This window comes from Macrotis lagotis, chromosome 5, assembly GCF_037893015.1.
Source record: "Macrotis lagotis isolate mMagLag1 chromosome 5, bilby.v1.9.chrom.fasta, whole genome shotgun sequence".
NCBI lineage: Eukaryota > Metazoa > Chordata > Mammalia > Peramelemorphia > Peramelidae > Macrotis > Macrotis lagotis.
In genome coordinates, this window is record NC_133662.1 from 143,200,835 (window position 1) to 143,221,154 (window position 20,320).

Below are 20,320 nucleotides of genomic sequence, written 5' to 3' on the forward strand. Positions count from 1 at the left end.
CAAAAAAGAATTGATGCAATAGTACAGATAGTACAGCTTACTATCAAAATTTATAGCTATTAAAAGACCTGGGTATGAGATCACTTCCTGAAACTTTGATTCTGACTATTCTTAGCCTAATCTTGGTTCACTATTAGATTATGTAAAGTTTCTCCCAAGGTAGGGGGCAGCTAGGGGGCACAGTGATTAAAGGACCAGCCCTAGAGTCAGGAGGATCTGAGTTCAAGCCTGTCCTCAGACACTTAATAATTGCCTAGCTGTGTGACCTTGGACAAGTCACTTAATCCCTTTGCCATACATAAATAAAAAAAATTAATTATCCAAAGGTAAAAATCCTATATCTTATTTTTTGAGTATTATATTAAATTATATTTATTATATTATATATTTTATTATTATGATATTTATTATATATTTATTACATTAAATTATATAGGAGTATTTCAGTATTTTATAGGAAACAATAGAGGAGGGATTGATAGAAACTTTATATATGTAAAGAAACGGAAGAAAATATTTTAAGGAACAATGATTAGGACACCACTCCACTTTATAAATTTATAAAAGTAAATGGAAAAAAATCTTTCTAGATTCCATTCCTATTTTGTATGTATGCAGCAGATTAAATAAAAATATATGATGATCATGAAGAGAGTTTGCATTCAAATTCATTTTCAAATGAATCCTTTTAAAATAAAATCTCAGAAGGTAACCAACTGTTTCCTCTTTTCTGTAGCTTCATTGTAACCATGAAAGCCAAGGTTTGAGTATTTTTACTGAGCAAGATCAAACTTAGTCAATAAAGGAATGGCCAACTTGGTCTGAAATATTAGTTTTATATCGTGTACTGAAATACACTGAAATCCAGCTTTCCTTAGATTTAAAGATTATTATTGTCTTTATAAGGATAGCATGGCATAATAGGTGAAGAACTGTTCAAGCCTTTGTATGACATTTCCTGGCTGAGTAACTCAAGGCAACTCACTTAATCTCTCAGTACCTCCAGGCAAGCTTTTAAGACTATAAATTACCTATCAGATGTTGAATTGTCTTAAGAAAGTCAGTTTCCTCACTGAGTTCATTATCAAAATGAAGTCAATGCTTCATTCCCTACCAATATATATAGATAGATAGATAGATAGATAGATAGATAGATAGATAGATATACATATATATAGATACATATATACATATATATGTGTGCACATGTATGTAAATAAATGTATGCTTATGTATATATGTATACATATAGATAAATGCAGAATATATACAATTCAGATGCTTGGTGGGTAATGGCATTAAGAGAAATCAGAAAAAAAAATCTCATACAAGATGAAACTCTTGTGTAGTCTTTAAGGAAAATATGGGAGATAAAACATGAAAAGGAAGAGAGAGAGAACATTCCAAGCATTATACATAGCAAGTTCAAAAGCACAGAGGGACTAAGGAAGGAAGAAAAGATGTGTTTATTGCTGGTCAGAACTCTGGTAATGAACAACTCAATTGAACTAGAGTAGTCCTTCCTTAAAATGCTGATGTGCATAAACACAAAATCTTTCCTGATTCCAGAGCTAGTCCTCCACTAGCCTAGGATATAAGAATCTATACTCCAGAAGGAGATATTAGAGCACTTTAAAGTAGGGTTATTAAACCAACTGGCAATTAACCCAGAAAATTTTAATTGTACAAGTAGTAGCATTTGTTTCTCCCCATCTTTGCTCTTCAAATTATAGAATTTATTATTCTATTAATTTGTATTAATTCATAACCTTCAATACAGTTATTGAATAGAAGCAGTTATGTGTTGTATTGGATAGCCTGCTAGACATGGATTCAGAAAGTTCTTACTTAGAATCTAGCTTCACATAATTTCTACCTGTGTGACCATTATAAGTCATTTATCCTTTAACTGCTTTGGTTTTCACATATGCAGAATGGTAGTCACGATATCATCTAGCTACCAGGGGTATAAAGATCAAATAAAGTAATATATAATAATATCATAAATATCACATAATTATATATTATATATACATTTATCAATGTATAATATAAAATTATATAATGAATTATAAATACAAATCAATAAAGTAAAGCACTTTTTAAATAATAAAGGGCTATATAAATAACTGCTAACTACTGAATATCATTATGTTACTTTCAATACAATGATTGATCATCTTTACTTAGAAATATGAGATATCTGAACTTCAGGGAAAGATGCTTTAGGTCTTCCAAATAGACTATTGTAATTATTTCAAAACATCATTAATTATGGTTAATAATGAATTGAATGAGAGACAGCATGGCATAGTGGAGAGGTTCTTTTCCTTAGAATCAGAATTCAAACCTTGGCCTTTAACATATACTGACTGTGGTCTTGAACAAATCACTTGACTTCCAAGAGGCCCAGGTCACTGTCAAATAAGTTGCTTAGAAACTGAGTCTTCCTTGGCAGAAGATGTTTCTTGTCTGGGGGTTCTTTTTAATAATGAAATTGCAGGTGTGTGTGCAGGAAGGGAAAAAAAAGAATTATTTATGGAGTCAAAAAATTCTTACTTTTGTCAAATACACATGAAGACTGTAATCATAGCCAGTCAATCAACTTGTATTTATTAAGCATCTACAGTTTGTCGGGTACTGTGGTTGGTCATGAGATGCAGAGACAAAACAAATAGTCCTCAAGGAATTTGTGTTCTGATTGAAACACAATGTAACAAGAGATACTATTCATTTAATACTTTAAATTTTGCAAAGCACTTTGCATATCACTAAATTTGACTAATCACAGCCCTGTAAGTTATATGCTAATATTATTTCCATTTTATAGCTAAGGAAATTGAGGCTAAGAGATTGTCAGTTGACAGGGGTCACACAGGTGGTGGACAGCTAGGTGGCATGGTCATTGTAGTGACAGAGATTCATCTTTCTGAATTTAAATCTGGCACCTGATACTTCCTAGCTGTGTGATTCTGGTCAAGTCACTTAACCCTGTTGGCCTCATTTTCTTCATCTGTAAAATGACCTGGAGAAGAAAATTGTTAACCAGTATCTTTGCCACGAAACCTCAAATGAGGTCACAAAGAGTCAGACATTATTGCATGGACTGAACAATAGCACACATATTAAAGTCTCTAAGACTGGATTGATGAGAGAGAGAGAGAGAGAGAGAGAGAGAGAATATTTACAATTCAGATACAGGTTTTACTTGTTGGGGGGAAGGCATAAACAGCTAAGAAAATCAGGAAAAAAATTTCATGTAAAGGGGAACCTTGACCTGAGTCCTGAATGAAACTAGAAGAGATGAAAAGTAAAGGTTAGGAAAGTGAGAATTCTAGACACTGAAGATAGCAAGTTCAAACAAGCTATTTTTCTATTATATCATGTAGAGAAACAAATAGAAAGCCAATATGGTTGGACCAAAGTGTGTGGAAGAGCAAGTGATGTGGCCTGCCCCGTTTTTCCAGTTCACTTTGGCAGCTGGGCAAAATTTGAATTGGAGAAAGGAGAACATCCAGTATCTTACTCCATTTCAAATTCATAGCAAAGTAGAATAAATCCAAACTTCTAGTCAGACTATTTCTGATAAATCATAATATCTTAATTTTTTTGTCTTACTTGGTATTACAGGACTCCTTGGCCCAGCTAAGAGAGATGCATGGCTGCAATTAAGAGCAGAGATTGAAGGTCTAACAGACTCCTGGCTGACAAATGCACTTAAATCCTTATCAATTATTAGTACTAGGTAAGTCATTTGATTTACCATTGAAATAATTAACATTTAATTCATTCAAGAAATAGTTCTAAGATAGCTCAAAAGTGGTAATTGTGGTCAATATCTTAATATTTCAATTTCCTAAAGTTAGTATTCATTAACAAAATTGTACAAATTATTGAACATAGAAGGACTATAGTCACCATTTAGTCTAAAAGTTATGAATTTATAATTCTCAGAACCTCTCTATACTCTGAAAAATGATTGAGAACACTTCAGAGATCTTTTGTTTAAATGGGTTATATATTTTGCTATTTATTGAATTTGAAGTTAAAATAACTTAGTATTATTACAAAAATAACTTTTTTACCTGATGAATCTGTTGATAAGGTCTTGGGTACCCCAAAGCTAGTGCCTCACTTGGAGAACTACTGATCTTGATTAGTTCCCTTATTTATACATATCAAGAATCTAAGGCTCAGAGAAGTTAAATGAGATGGTTAGTAAAGATTTAGAATGGGAAAGAGTAATTTAAAAGACCCAAAATTAGATCTTTTTTTGATACTTTATTTCCTTTTCTTTACAGAGTTACTAAACCATAGATGAGAAGAATGTATTAGAATTACTTTGCCTAGACTTTAGGAAAGTTTCTAATAAATTATCTCATACAATTCTTATGGAGAATATGGAGAGATGTAGATTAAAGAAGTCAACAAGAATTAATTAAGCTGTTACTTGTACTGTACTAATCACTATGAAGAGTAAGGGAAGCTTAAAAAAAAAGAGCATCCCCTGGGGGGATGGAGGTAACTTGAGAAGGAAGATCACAAATAAAAAAGAAAGCTAAATGTGGTGGGGAAATGGGAAGGTGCATGTGCAAGGGCATGGTAGAGAAATTTCTGGAGGCTCAGGAATGGATTCAAAGAGAAAAGTGGTGAGCATTGCTGGCCTGAATGTTTCTTTAAAGCTCAGTTTCAATTGTACAAATTCAGAAGTGGTTAGATGACTAAACTAAAAAAAAAAATGATTAAGAATCTCATTGTACCTTAGAGTATTCTATTTCGGGTCATGTCCTGTTCAACATTGTTATCAATGACTTGGGTAGAGGCACAGATGGCATCTTCATTAGACTTGTAGTTGATATAGTAGCAAACACACTGGATGACAGTCAGGATCCAAAATAGATGCAGCAAGAGCATGAGCCTGAATCAATTATGATTATATTCAGTAGAGATAAAGTTGTACATTTGTGTATCAAAAATAAATTTTTTTAAATTACCTTTTCATATACAGGATAGGGAAAGGAAAGTTAGATAGAAGTTTGTCTGAAAAAGATCCAGGGAGTTTAGTAGATGAAGGCTCAATGTGTTAATAGTTTAATGTAGCATCCAAAAAATATTGAATTTTTAAAGTTATAAGGAAAGCATAGCTTCAAGAAATATGGAGCTGATTCTCCTTTTCCATTTTCCCCTTAGGCTTCATCTGGTGTATTGTGTTTAATTTAAGGATATTGGTAAACTAGAGAGAAAGCAGAGGAGGTCAACCATAATTAGGAAGGGACACAGAGTTAAAAGCCATACTATTATGGTTTATCAAAACAAGATGCTTTGCTTGGGGGGGAAGAAAACTCAGGAGAGACAGGGTAGCTCTATTCAAATATTTGAAGGTTTATGTGGGAAAATATTACTTTGTTTAGCCCCAGATAGCAGAGCCAAGAATGATTGGAAATTGCAAAGTATCAAATTAAGGGTTGATGTCAGAAATAACTTCTTAATGATTAGAATTGTCCAAAAATGAAATGACTATTTTTAGAGATCTTGAGTTGTTCCTCCTTGGAAAGTCTTAAGGTAGAGATTAGATGACCACTTGTCAGGTATTTTATGTTGCATATTCCTTTTAGACTAACATAATTGCCCCTGGGATTCTTCTCAAATTCTATTATTTATCTATAAGAATTTTGTTTGTTTTTACCCTATTAGAATGCTTTTAATTTTTGTTGCACTGTCATAACTTGCTATGGATAACTGGTGAAGGACCAGTGATCAGGTCAAAGAAAAGATTAATTGGATTTTTAGGTATTGTAAAATGCCACTAAAATAAAATTTAAATATTTGAGCTATGTATCTTTGTGGGTAACATAGAAAAATGAGAACTAAATGATAATATTGTTTTGTGTATTCATATCTAGTTGAATAATTAGAGCTATCATTTTAATGGGTTCATACTTTGCTGGTTCTGGTTCTACACTTGAATTTTGCCTGTTAATTATTATCAGTGACTCAAATGAGAACATAGATGGCATGTTTTATCAACACTACTGGGAGGAATAGTTAGCAAATGTTTCTATTTTCATGATTCAAAAAGATTTTCCTATTCTAGTAAAATGACCACAAACTAGCAGTATGAAATTAAATCAGGGTAAATATAACATCTTCCTCTTAATATTTAAAAAATCAGTCATATTGTAGAGGTCTGCCTTGGTAATAATCCAATAAAAAAAAAAAACTAGAGATTCCGATTTACTTCAGTATCACTGAATAAACAAGATGATGTGGTTGCCATAAAGTTAGTGTCCTCTTAGCCTGAACTAACATAAGTTTAGCATCCAGTTTAAAGTAAGCCCCCATCAGACCACATCTGGAATACTGCACAATACAATGAAGACAACCATAGTTCTGTTAGATCTTGAAGCCATCAATCCCTAGGCTAATGATAAGCCAAACTGACAAGCTTCAACATGGGATCCAAGAGTAGTTTTTTCCTCATTTTCATCTTATATTCTTATTTTCTCTTACTACTCTACAAATCTTAGGAGTCAATGAGTAAGTGAGAGTGGTTTTTGCCACAGGTTTAGAAACTGACAATGAATTCCAATGTTAACAGATGATTCTCTGCGTCCATATGATTTAAGATTATGTCTAATTTAGCCTTTGCCCTTCTAATGAAATTCTGAGGGACAAAGATTATTTCAGTTTATTTCATTAGAGAGGCTAATATAAGTAATGGCAAGAGTACCATATCTAGAATTTCAAGGCATGGTTATAATGCAGTTTCTGAGAATTACAGAACTAACTGATTGACCATGAGCAAGTACCTGACCTGTACCAGACTACATTTCTTGTCTATTAAAAATGGATAATTACATTTGCATTCCCTACTTAACTAAATTTTGGGGAGGAAAATACTTCATAAGGCTTAAAATATTATAGAAATAGAAGGTATTAGAAATTTTACAAATGTGTTTTGCCTAACACTATCATATGAATTTAATGTAAAATATTATACATGTATATGAACTTATATATGCTTATTTATTATTAAATATTTAAACCAAAAAACATTTCATCTCTTAGGAGTAACTGTGTAAACGTCTTGGTAACAACAACTCAGCTTATCCCAGCGCTCGCAAAAGTCCTACTATATAGTTTGGGAGGTGCTTTTCCTATTGAAAATATTTACAGTGCAACTAAAATAGGTAAGCAATTTTAAAAAATTACAAGGAATGTGATTGTATTTTTTAGATTGTAGTTTTATCATTTTTCTCTCTTTTTAAGTTTTTCTATTAAATTTTCAATTTTTTGAGCACCCCAAATCATGATGTATGAAAATACTCCATAATTCTCCTTCTTTCCCGCTCCATACAAGATCTCTACCTTCCCAAGAACTTTTCATAAATTACTTATAGGATAATAATATAAATTATCAAAATAGTATGTAGAAATTCTGACCATGCAATTTAAAACCTTAATTAGCATGTATGTTAAATACTGCATCCTTATATGTTCACTTATGTAGATCTGATGTTCAGGTCCTTTTTTAGCATTACAAGAAAGTCTCAGATGGATCATACTAACCTGGTTTTTATTCCAGGAAAAAGCATTACAAGGCTCAAATAACATAAGTGGAAAATTCCCATGTCAGGAGCAGATAGAAAGCTTCATAAATAATCATGTGCCATAATCAATAAATATAATCATAAGTATATGCTCATTTCAGAAACTGTGGTTGTACTTTGATAGCTTTCTCTTCTAACATATATTCAAAATAAACCTTAAACAACTTCCATTTTGAGAGTTAAAAGAAGAGCATACATGTACGCATTGACCTGTCAAGGAAAAGCTTGATGAAATAGATGGACTGTGCCCTGAAGGTCAACAGACTTAGGCTCTGGGCACACTGACAAGGGAAGCTCAAGAGCCAAAGATCTTCCACCAAAAATAACCTGCCTGCCCCAAGTGCTTCAAAGTTCAAATAAAGGACCTGACACCAAAAGTACCCATTTGCAGCTGTTTCAATGATAAATCTGGAGAGATCCCAGCCTTTAAAATATGGGCAACAGAAGGTTATTAAGTACCATTTTAAGCACTGGTGTAGGTGCATCTCAAATAGTCAGAAGCTTCTTTTGCTTTGAATAAGATTTCAAGAGAACTGAAGAGTGAAAGTTACTAAATTCAAAATTACAATTTTGTACTCTAGTACTAGTAAATGATGCCTTCTATGAAAGCTATCAGTTTTACTTATTATCTTAATCTGTTCCTGCAAATATTTACATTTGTTTTAGTGGAATTCATTCATGCAGTGGAAAGAACATAGGCTTTGGATTCAAATCTTACTATTTTCACCCATGTACCTTTAGGCAAGTCTTTTAGCCTCTCTACCTTTTAAGTTCCTTAAATATAAAAGGAGAAAGTTGTACTAGATATTTTCTAAAGTCTTATTGGTTCAAACAAAATAATTCTAATTGTTTATTAGATTTTTATTTGAATTATCATTTGTCTTTTTTGAGGTCACATAGTTCTATAACAGCAAATATGCTTTAAGGAATATATTCTTATTAGGCAAATTAATAACTAAACATTAAGTAAAAGTTTTCATTTTGACCTTTATAGCATAGTTTTCTAGATTTTAGAATAATCAAAAAATGAAAAAAATGTAAAGACATAATCACAAATATATAGGGGTAAGTCAGTGTTGGTATTCAGGGGAATAAAAAAATCAGCATTTTAAAAATAAAGGGCTCAGAATTTTTAAAATAAATATTGAGTACCACACAATGATATTGCAAAAGCAAAAGTAAGGGAGTGCAATGAAATTAAAGTGAATATCACCTATGAGATGATAATTGGAAAGGAGCTAAGAAGGGCTAGGATTGGTTTCCAGAATCTTATTTTATCTGTTTCAAGCAGTTTTATAAGTATCATAAACTATGTCTCCCTTTTGTATCATTTGCCCAGAACATCATAGACTTCCATATTCTTCAAAGAAAGGAACTGGTGACCAGTTTCTATCACACTGCATTGTTGTTTTTTAATTAAGTGAATCTTATATCTTTTTTCAATACATTCTTCTCAAAAAAACACAATTTAAAATTCCTATTAGAATTATATCAGTTGCTCTTAACATTTTTTGTGCCATGAACTCCTCTTATGGTCTTTAAAATGTTTGAAAATCGTAAGTGAGGGGCAACTAGGTGGTACTGTGATTAGAGCACCAGTCCTGGAATGAAGAGCCCCTGAATTCATATTTGACCTCAGACATTTGATAATTACCTAGTTGTATGACCTTGGGCAAGTCACTTCCCAATTGCCTTAAAAAAATCATAAGTGAAACAAATGCCTAATTTCAGTTGGAGATTAGTAAAAATAAAAGTTTAAATTCATAGGCATCTTTTTTAAAAAAAATTTTAAGAACCGTTGAATTTAACTAACAACTATTAAATTATTTAAGTTTTTATAAAATAAATATGCTTTTATATTTTGAGACTCACTGTGCTAACAGTCTCACATTGCCAAAACAATCTTAATTAATTTGTTTCCAAAGTGTTCAACAATCTTCTAGCCTAACCAAGTTCTGCTTTTCAGCAGTGTTATTGATGTGTAGAGGTCAGAGGTCTGTAGCAAAACTCAGTATTCCTCAAACAAATTCACTTAACCCTTTCGAAATCTTTTTTTTTTCCAAATTGAAACAGTGGCTGAAAGAATAAGCAGTGCATTGTTTTTCAGGAAAAGAAAGCTGTTTTGAGCGTATAGTGTCCAGATTTGGCACTAACATAACTTATGTTGTGATTGGAGATGGCCGAGATGAGGAGCATGCCGCTAACCAGGTAACTTCACTCTGAACTTTATCTCATTTATCTTCCAGGAAAAGAAAGTTGCTTTGAGCGAATAATGCAAAGGTTTGGCAGAAAAGTAGTATATGTTGTAATTGGGGATGGTGTAGAAGAAGAACAGGCAGCAAAAAAGGTAACCTGTTTCACAAAAATGTTGGTGTGATACTTCCAATGCAAGCTGTTGTGTTTGCATTCCTGTAGTTTGGTGCAGTGGCAAATTGGCAATTGATATGAATTTAAAGATGAAACCAAAGCATGAGGTCAATACTTACATTCAAATTAACCATTTGGATTTTAGCATTTTGAGTTGTTGATTTTCCAAAAATTTGATAGAAAAGGTGGAAGAATTTCTTTCATGCCACATACTCTTGATTTGAATGCTATTTAAAATAGAACTCTTAAATGATTAATTTTTCTTTTTTGTCATGTATTGCTAAGGCAAGACCAAAGAAAAAAATGTTCATCCTCAAGCAAATGAAGTTGAATATGATAAAATAGCACTTTTGAAATCTAGAGAAGTATAGTTTTTGACATTTCCCTCATTCTCTTTATTGCCTTATAGAGCTTTTTAATGTCTTTTTTAAATAAACAAGACATATAACTTTTAAAGAATTTTAGAATGTTAATGATAAGGAAAAGGAAATATTGATAATGAAATATTTCTTTTTAACATCTCCAGAATACCTTAGCATATAGTCTACAGTTTGGACTGTTAGATATATAAGAGCAATTGTTCAATGAACCCCTTAAAGTGTCAGATACATACCAAAAGTGCAGAGTTGAATGAGATCTCAGGAATGATCTATTCCACTTTATATTTGATCAAGAAGTCTCAGGACAGTATAGTTGACAAATTGTCAACCAGTCTTCATTTAAAGAACTTCTTAGATAGTCCATTTCAGGTATTCTGGAATGTCTTTATTAGGCAGTTTTTCCTTACAACAATTCCAAATTCATTTCTTTGTAATTTCCCAACTTTGCTTTTCATTTTGTCCAATTGTGATTTAGAATGCTGAATCTTGAATTTGCTGAACTGGGTTTAAATAAAGAGACAGTGTAGCTATCTCCATAATCTTGGGCAGGTACTTAATGATTCTTAGATTCAATTTCCTTTTCTATAAAATACAAAGTTGAGTGTAATAACCTCTAGGTCCTTTCCAATTGTATGTCTATGATCTGTAATCTTAGTAAAGCTATTTACTCTTAAACATGACAAGCTTTGAAATACTTAAAGACAGCTTAACATATCCTCCCTTACTCTTTCTCCAAAAAAACCTTGAGACTAGCTTATCATGCCCTTCCTACATTTTATGTTTTTCAACATGAATATCCCTTTATCCTATCTAGCATGAAATTGAGACCCTTCACCATCCAGATTATTTTCTATTAGAAACTTTCCAGATTATCAATGTCTTTCCTAATATGTAATGTCAAGAGTTGCCTATTATTCCAAATTCTCCAAACATGATTTAACAAAGCAGAATTATCATTTCTCTAGTTCTTACTTTTCTTTATGAATTCTAAGGATATATCAGCTTTCTTAATTGTCACATGACACTGTTTAAAAAGGTCTTCTCTAGTCTCACCTATCACGGATCGAGAAACTGAGGTAATTCAATTGCATTAATTCCTGAATTCAAAGCTAAACCAGGAAAAATACCAAGATAAGTGCCCAAATCTAAAATTATCATCAATAATGTATTGATTTCATGTTTTACAATTATGGATTTTAAATTTGAAGGAACCATAGAAACTATCTAGACTGACTTTCTGATTTTTCATATGAGAAGTATTAGTCAGAGAGATTTGTGATTTGATGTGATTTGACTTAGATCACAGTGTAGTAAGTGGTAAAGTTAAACTGTTATCCCAATACTTAGCCCATAATAGGTATGTTAACACAAACAAGTTCTCAATAAGTATTTGTTGATTTGACTGATCATAAATTCTTTGACTCTAAATCTAGTCATTTTCCACCACATATTTTTCACCTAGGCAATTGGAAAAACAGATAGATCAAAATAAACAAAAAATCTCATTAGAATGCTATTTCCAAATGGTTGTTTATGTAGGTATAGTAATGGTGATGGTAAAAGCCTAGAATTCTGTTTGGAAATACAGGTGATTGGCATCTCTAGATCGTAGAATGCATGTTTTTTTCCCCCTTGGGATGTAGCAGCAATTGCATGTGCAGAAAAATCATAAACTATTCTGTGTGTCACAAATAGATCTGAGCTGAGCAGAAATAAATTTTAGGAAATTCCAAAACTTCATGAAATGCAAATTTTCTTTTTTGATAAAGAAATCAGGTTTATTTTGAAAATCTCTCAACTAGTCCAAAAGTTACAAATAGTTTAAAAATATTTCTAGCAAACTGTGTTTTTCCTTTGAATTTAAAGCATCTAAGATACAGAAATGGGAAACACCACCCCAGATTAAAACAATTTCAAAATTTATGAACCTATGCAGACATGAACACAATATATTCCTACTTTCAGTCTCCCAATAATAAAAAAAATCTTTTAAAAAATCACTGTTTTTAACTAAGTATATATTTTTATTTTTATTGGCAATAGTCACTTTGATGTATCTTTTTTACATGATGGTTTTCACATCAATAGTCCAATTGCAGGGAGGAGGAATCTTATTATTCAGAGAATAGAAAGGGATCTTCTTTCCCTTTACTTTGAGTTTTAAGAGTGACTAAAACTTGCTTATCAATGAATGAATCCACAAATATGTTTTCAGTATGGGAGAAGCAATGCTTTTCTGATTTGACAGCAGCCATGAGCTATTTTGAAGAAATATGAACGTTAATAAAAATATCCTCTCAGGGGATTCTGATATTCTTTATATTACCATCCATAAAATCCAGTTCAGATCTATTTCTTTATGATGTCGATCATGCCTTTTTGTTAGTACCAATCCTTCAGTTTAATCTTGCCTTTAAAGTACATCCTTGGAACTTGATTGATGTCATATATTGTATATACAATAGTAATTAGACCATGGTGATGATTTCTTTTTCCTTTCTTTCCCCATATCTCAAACACCCCATCTTCACTCTTTTAATAACCACAGCACAACATGCCCTTTTGGAGGATATCAAGTCATTCAGACCTCTTGGCTCTACATCAAGCATTGGAACTAGAGTATTTGTAACTGTATTCTATTGTTGGAGATCCGGTTTTTTTGTTTTTGTTGGTTTTTTATATATATCTCAAGTACACTGAATTTTTATGTGTGATTCAATGCCTCTGGCTTTACACATATAAATTGTCTTAAAGGATGAAATCATATTTGGAATGAAAATTCCAGAAGGAAGGATTCAGATTGCTGAATGGAGTTTAAACTTTAGTACTACAGAAAGGAAGCTCTATGGTCTTATTTGTGCAACACTTTAATGAATTATAAAACTGTGGAGGTTGCTGGTATACACCGAATGAGCCCTAACTGGAGTTAAACAGCTTTAGCAAAGAACTCTTATGTTGGCAAAGAGCAACACACATTCTCGTCTGACAAAGTGGTATTCAACAACATTCCTCATTATGGGATATATTCTCAGCACTGAGGTTTGAATCAGACTTTAGCCTCCCTAACCCAGAAAATCTGAATCAAAATGCACTCAGACTGTATAATGACAATTCTGTCTAGACCTGTAATTTGTGTAAATTATTGATGAAAATAATTTACTGTGACTTTATTAGCAGCTGACTTTGGAAATGGATGCAATTTTTTTCTTTCGTTTTTGGGGGGTAGGGTGGGTGAAGGGAGGGAGAAATGGGAATATAATATTGTCTCTTTTGTAAGTTTGGCAAACAGAATGTGCATACTGATGTGCTGTGCCTTAAAGACAAGACAAGACAGTGTTTGTGTGTTAAGATGTAACTTTGGTTAAAAACTCTGTAGATAAAGGAAAAAAAAACTTTGTGATAATTCTTTTCATGACCAAATTTCAAATTCAAGTTATCAGAGCTCAAGACCGAATCAAATAGTAATTAAGTATTTGCTGCAGGGGAGGGGGGGAGGAATAGGGAAAAGGACAGTGTGTGTTTTTATTTGGATTCTGAACAATTCCACTAATAACATAAGTCAAAAATAATAGCTCATCCAAACATAAGTAGAAAGTTTGGGGGAGATTGCAATGATTTTGGGGACCTTTGCTTTGGAAGTAAAATTGATTAAGTCTTGAGCCACCTCTATATTTTTGCATGAGAAAATCGAGGGCCACATTCATGGTTATTTGCACTGTTTTGAGTTTGAATTCTCTAGGGATGTGTGTCATGGAGGGGAAAAACACCCTCATGAAAACCAATATTTGTCACCTAGTAACAGGTCTGATCCTATTCATGGACTAAGCTGAAACTGGAAAAAAAAAGGTAAATTTGTATTCTTTTTCCCCCAAAACAAAATGTCTCCAATAGTTTAAGTGAGATGTATACCCTTTATCAGAAATGTCCTCGGGAAAGTGAAACTGTGTGAGCTTTCCAAAGAGCAATATCAGATAAATAAACTTGTCACACTGATCTTGGCAATGTTATATAAATAATATTTTATTAGAGTCAACCCTGATCTTATATTTTTTTTCATTTATCTTCTTACTTTTGAAGGCTTGTGTGTTACCCTTTTTTTCTCTTATCAGTTTTGTAACAGTACAAAGAGAATTCCCCTCACTTATACCTGTGTGCTTGCTTCTTTTTCATGAGTGACCCAGTTTGGTAATACAGTAGAGGTTCTCCTATTGCTTTTTGATATTTTTCCCCTTAGGGCCCTTATTTAAGAGTCCAAGAAATCATTGTGCAGCCATCTATGTCATCCTATATATCCAACTTGAAGTCCTTACATACAATGCCAGTTTCAGATTTTAATAGCAGCAGAATTTCATGGCTTAGAAAATGATGGCACCCAGACTATCTACCAAAATATCATTTTTAGAAATATCCTTTTAAATTTCTAGGATGAAAAACTAGCCTTTGTCTATAACAGCCAAAGAGAAAATGAAATCCCAAGTCTTATATAAGACTGTCAAGCCATTATAAAACCTGAACTAAAGTTTCAAATTATGTACTATTTTTATCCTTGGCACACTTGTCCTCGTTAGAGCCAAGCTGAGGAAATTTTGTACAAGCTCTCTGGCTTGAGAGAATTTAACAAAATCAAACTATTTTAATCAGTATTTAAATCAACCAATTGAGCATGTGAGAGATCTCATACACTGACATCTATCTAGGTATATAAACTTTGCACAATTGCTCAGCAACTATGCTGAAGGACAGTATTCTAATGCTACATCAGAAACTTGTACTTTCCCCCAAACTAAGAAGGAATGCTAATGTTGCCAAACTGCTGGTTCAGAAAGGAAAATCCTTTGGAAGGGTAAAGAAACAGAGAGATCATGGGCACCTACAATTTCAGTTTCATATGCATCTTATTCACTGAATCCATGCTCAAAATAGACTGACAGCCGTCAGACCAAAGATGAGGGTGACAACAATCTGTTCATCCAGTTATAACCTAGGGTAATTAAACAGAGCCAAGTTGTGCTCTGATGAATAAGAAAAATCATTTGTTTTAAGCTATGAACATTATCTTTCTGATCATAGGTAAAGAACTGCCCCCCCACCCTAATACACAAACATATGTGTGTGCATATATACAGACATATACTCACACACAAGCCCCTTTCTAATCTCTTCTTTCTAACCTTAGGGGAAAAAATAAAAAATGTTGGCCATTGCCACGTATTATTTAAGTATAGGATATTGTGCCTTATTATTATGAATATTTTGAATGACATTCTATAAATAAAGTGGGTTTTCAGCTACTGTACAAATATGGACTTTGTATAGTACTAGAAATAATAACCATGTTTAGTGTTGCACCTGCAGAATATTAATAGAGTATAATTTGAGTAACCAAATATAGGTGATCGATACCTTAGGATATGGAAGTAACTTAATCCTCATCAGTAAAATTGTATAAATCAAGGCCAGAGGTAACATCTTTTAGAAACACATACAGTTTTACACACAGAAAAATAGGTGGCTAATGTCACTCTGAATTTGATCAACTTAGTCTCTCATAAAATAAATAATCAAAATAGCAGCCACAGCATGTTCCCCTGTGAATTCGCTTCCCTATCAGCACACTTGCCTATGACAAGTCTACATTCTGAGTGAATATGGTTATTTAGTCTCTCTAAGGGAAAACAAGCATCGTGAGCCAAAGCTGCATTTTGACTCTCAATGATAGAAGTGGAAATCATAACTAATCAAAATCAATGGTCTCTGTCATGCATTAGTAAGGTATAGTTTATACTGGGGCCTACATAATTTAAAAAAATGTAAATTAATATTAAAAGCTTGTAAAAATATGTACATCTTTACTATTTCTCAATAAATACATTTGGAAATGTTGTCATTTTCTGCACCTTCCCATGTTGCAAAGTGTTTTTTATGTGCCTTCATATTAATCTGAAAAACTAGAATCTCGAGAGTCTGTGGTAATTATAGATTTCTTTATATTCTAATTTTCTTATAGAATCTGATATTTGATATGAATTGAAATACAACTAGCAAAATCTCATAAATTCACATTAATTAGATCTTTCCCTATCTGAATTACTGAAGAGGTGTGACTTGTCATATTTCTAGAGAAATACAGTTGGTATTATTTGATTTCCTATTGAATTTTATTCTGTACTTCTTCCTTTTTTTGCCTTCATGAAAAGCTTCTCCCCCATAAGCACACATACACACATACTTCTTTTGTGCCTTGGCAAATTTCCTTTAAGGAATAAATAAAAAATATTTTGCTATAAAGTATTTGTATCTAAGGGAATATTTTGAGATAGTTGGAAAAAACTTTATTCTCATGTACAGTTTAATATTCACTTATATAATTGGTTGCTCTATTAATTTCTTTAGCAAACAATTGCTTTATAGATAAAACAAAGGTAAATTTCAAATCAGCTATCCAAATATTTCTCATTTGCCAAGTAAATGAAATCAAAATGAAATAAGTTTAATATTTAGATGATAACAATGCTAGTAGTTATACTTTAACAGAATATAATACAATCGTGGATTTAAATAAATTGAATAATCAAACATCTGTACCTTCCATTCCTTTTCCCTTGTTTTTGCCCAATTCAACTCTGGTAGAAAAACTATCTCTCAGAGGAAGAGACTGATATGATAATAGTATATAAAGAAAGCATTTAGAAAATGGAACAAATGGATTGAGGATGAAGGATAATAGAAGAACAAACATGATTGGAGGCCCGGTCCCCTCCCAAATTTTTTTGATCCAACCTGAAGTGTTTTTTTTATTTATGAGGACAATTTTCAAAATAATAAGATTTATTCAACAAAATAATAGACTCAAGGTAAAATGTGAAGTTTTCCATTTCTGGAGCAACAAGTCTTCAATCCTCTATAGCCACCTGGAAATTTTTCCAGTTTGTCAAGCATGATCCTTCATGAGATGCAGTACCTAGTTGTGTGTCGCATAGAAGCATAAAGTACTTACCCTGGAAGAGACCTTCGAGACCATCTAAGGAGGTAACCTGATTGATTAAGATAGAGGTATCAAACTCTTGACCAGTGACTCAGAACTACCTAATGCCAGTGGATTAAAATGTAATTGGGAAGTATTTAACAAAATAAAACTTAGAACATGGGTAATGTTCAAATGTGACTTTCTATGACAATATGCAGTTTGTAGCAAGCCATTTCTATTTAAATTTGACACTGTTGGAGTAAAAGAGGAAGTTTGGGAACAGAGAATTGATGTTTGAAGGCTAGATCTGCTATTTGATTACTTGTATGACTTTAGACAAGTCACTTCAGTTTTTCCTTTATCAAAGTCTTAGACTCTATAGCTCTGAATTTTTGTCTAATTAGCACTTTACTCATATAAAGGAGGAAATTGAAGCACAAAAAGAGAATGTGACATTCTGAAGATTACACAGCTGACTGGTAGAGCTGATATCAGAATACAGGTTTTTGATTCCTACTTTAGGGATTTTTCCTCTACAGTCTACATGTAACAACCAACCTGGCTGCTTATAGCAATATTATTCCTACCTGAAAACCTTGTTCCAATAATACTGGAACTCCACAGGTACCTCTGTACCTGTGTCTCTATTGAGATCCCCTGCCTATTACTCCTCTTCAAAGCTATTATCTTTCCTACTTCCCACTCCCAGACTTTCTGATGTCTACCATTCATTATCCTGAGCATCAGATGAATGAGTCCTGCTACCTGTTCCTAGTTCTCTCTAACCTCCCTGCTGTCTTTATCCATTAACTGTTACCAGACTTCCTTGATGCTAGAATATGACTAGTCTGACGCTATGTTTCTAAATACTAATTGTTAAGCCTTAGGAAATGAAAAGCCAAAAAGGCAATCCCTGCCTTCAAAGAACTTACAATATAATAGATGAGCCAACATATAAACATACTATGTAATAAATTAGAGATATTCCACCAAAAGAAAGTTTTAAGGAAGTCCTTAGGATTACAGATTTTAAGACATAAGGGATCTTGGAGGCCAGCTAAATGAATCCCTGATTTTACAAATTAACAATTACTACTACTACTACTACTGACTTCTACCCTGACCACTGCTGCTTAGTTTATGGATCCTGGTTTTGCAAGGTCTAACCCATCCCACAGCTGACAAGCCCATGTTCTAACATCCCATGCAGCAAATAGATATTAACATAGAACAGTTCTACTCTTGTATGATTGAATGATGATTATTTTTAAAAGTTGCTCCATTTTCCTTTGGAGATATTGCTTAGAGGTGGGTTAGCATATAATATGAAGGATCAAGGTAAGTTTGAAAATGTCTGGCAAAACAAGACTATTATAGCTGTCCCCAGCAGATGTCGCTTTAGTGGGCAGTTTAACTGAGGAGATTTCCTCTCAACCTTTGAGGAGTAGCAAGAACTGATTATCCTCAACAGGTCAGGGAGTGCCAGTCTCTGTTCCCCTCTCCTCTCTCTCAGTTAGAAAAAGCTTAAGTTATTATTATTTGAGGAGACCTTTCTATAGGGTGGGGGGGTAGGGAGTAAAAGAAGGGCAGATTTTTAGCATTAATATTTTTTTTCCCCAGACAAGAGTCCCATATTCACTGGACTTCTTTTCTAAGCAAAGTTTAACATAAAGTGGTTATTAATAAAATGCAGAAAAGTAATGAGTATAAAAGTTAATTGCCAGGTTGGAAATAAGGCTAAATTCTACACAGTAAAATGTCTACTGTCCCACCATGTATACACATACGTGCTATAGCAAGTCCCAAATAAAATTATCTTTATCCGGACAAGTCATTACAAACAGGCAATGAGTAAGTTTAAAAGAGAAGAGAAACACTGAGTAGTAAATAATGCCAATCATTTGTAGGTAATAATAGAATAATACTTGGGGATTGCTCAGGACAGGAATTGTTCATTGACTCCTGCTTGATTTTCTTAATAAAAAGAATATTCTCAAACAAAGTAGAATAGGCTCGATATTCTATAATGATTTTTGGTCATTTCTTTTGCAATTTGGCTACTGCTGCTGCTGCTGCTATCAGGCTTACGACTTGTCCTCTCCCTGGAATATTAGTTCCAAATTTCCCAGGCTGGCATAACCCTCCTGCTCACTCCAAATGAGGAAAATGATAGCTTCTGTCTCTTCCAGGATAGGGAAGGCAGCTATTTGAGAAGCTGAATTTCATTTCCCAGGAGGTCTATGCAGAAAAACCCAAGAGATTTGCTCTGCCTGCAGGTCTGTTTCCAAAGTAATAAGGACAGTGTTTGCTTTATGACATAAAATAGAAAAGTCAGATGATTCTCTCCCCATATTATACCCCTTATTTATCCTGAGAGACCCTTTAATATTACAACCAGTTACAAAAATCTAATTTTTTTCTCTACATTTCTATCATCTCATGGTTATCCCTCTTTTTCAGACTCTTTTTACCTTCCACTTAGACTGCAATAAGCTCCTAATTTTTTCTCTCTCCTTCATCTCTTTCTCCCTTCCAGTCCATTGTCCACTGCTGCCAAAGTGATTTTCCTAAAGCTTGGAGTCCAACCATGTCACTCAACCTGCTCAATCAACTTCAATTTCCCAATTACCTCAAGGATGTAATAAGAACTCTTCTGTTTTATAGTCAAAATTCTTCACATTCCATGTCCTTCCTATTTTTCAGATCTTCTTGCAAATTACTCCTCTCTACTAATTCTACTATCCAGTTTATTGAATTTGCCTGCTTACTGACTTTCATATGAAATGTCTGTCTCTCTTTTCCATGTCTTTGAACTGGCTGTCATCCCCACCTCTTTCTCTCAAACTCCTTCAACTCAAACAACACTTTTCAGTTTCTTCCAGTTAGTACTGTCCCGTCTAAGTTTACCTAACATCTTTCTATATATGAAATGCATATCCATATTAGTTTTCCCAAAAGACTGTAAATTCTTTGAAGGAAGAGACAATTTATATATA

General features: G+C 33.1%; 1 protein-coding gene across 10 annotated transcripts in view; it reads left to right on the forward strand.

Annotated features, from left to right (window-relative positions):
- EYA4 (EYA transcriptional coactivator and phosphatase 4) overlaps positions 1-16,320 on the forward strand; it is a 368,182-nt gene extending 351,862 nt beyond the window's left edge. For 8 of the 10 annotated variants that reach the window (XM_074187618.1, XM_074187616.1, XM_074187621.1 and 5 more), the window contains 4 exons: positions 3,631-3,745; positions 7,069-7,190; positions 9,857-9,957; positions 12,906-16,320. In XM_074187618.1, the coding sequence (XP_074043719.1) occupies positions 3,631-3,745; positions 7,069-7,190; positions 9,857-9,957; positions 12,906-12,986 (419 nt within the window). In that variant the 3' untranslated portion in view covers positions 12,987-16,320. Of the gene's footprint in view, positions 1-3,630; positions 3,746-7,068; positions 7,191-9,717; positions 9,819-9,856; positions 9,958-12,905 lie in introns of all 10 variants that reach the window. The other 2 variants (XM_074187619.1, XM_074187624.1) reach the window with 1 other exon arrangement.
- Positions 16,321-20,320: the final 4,000 nt, after the last annotated feature.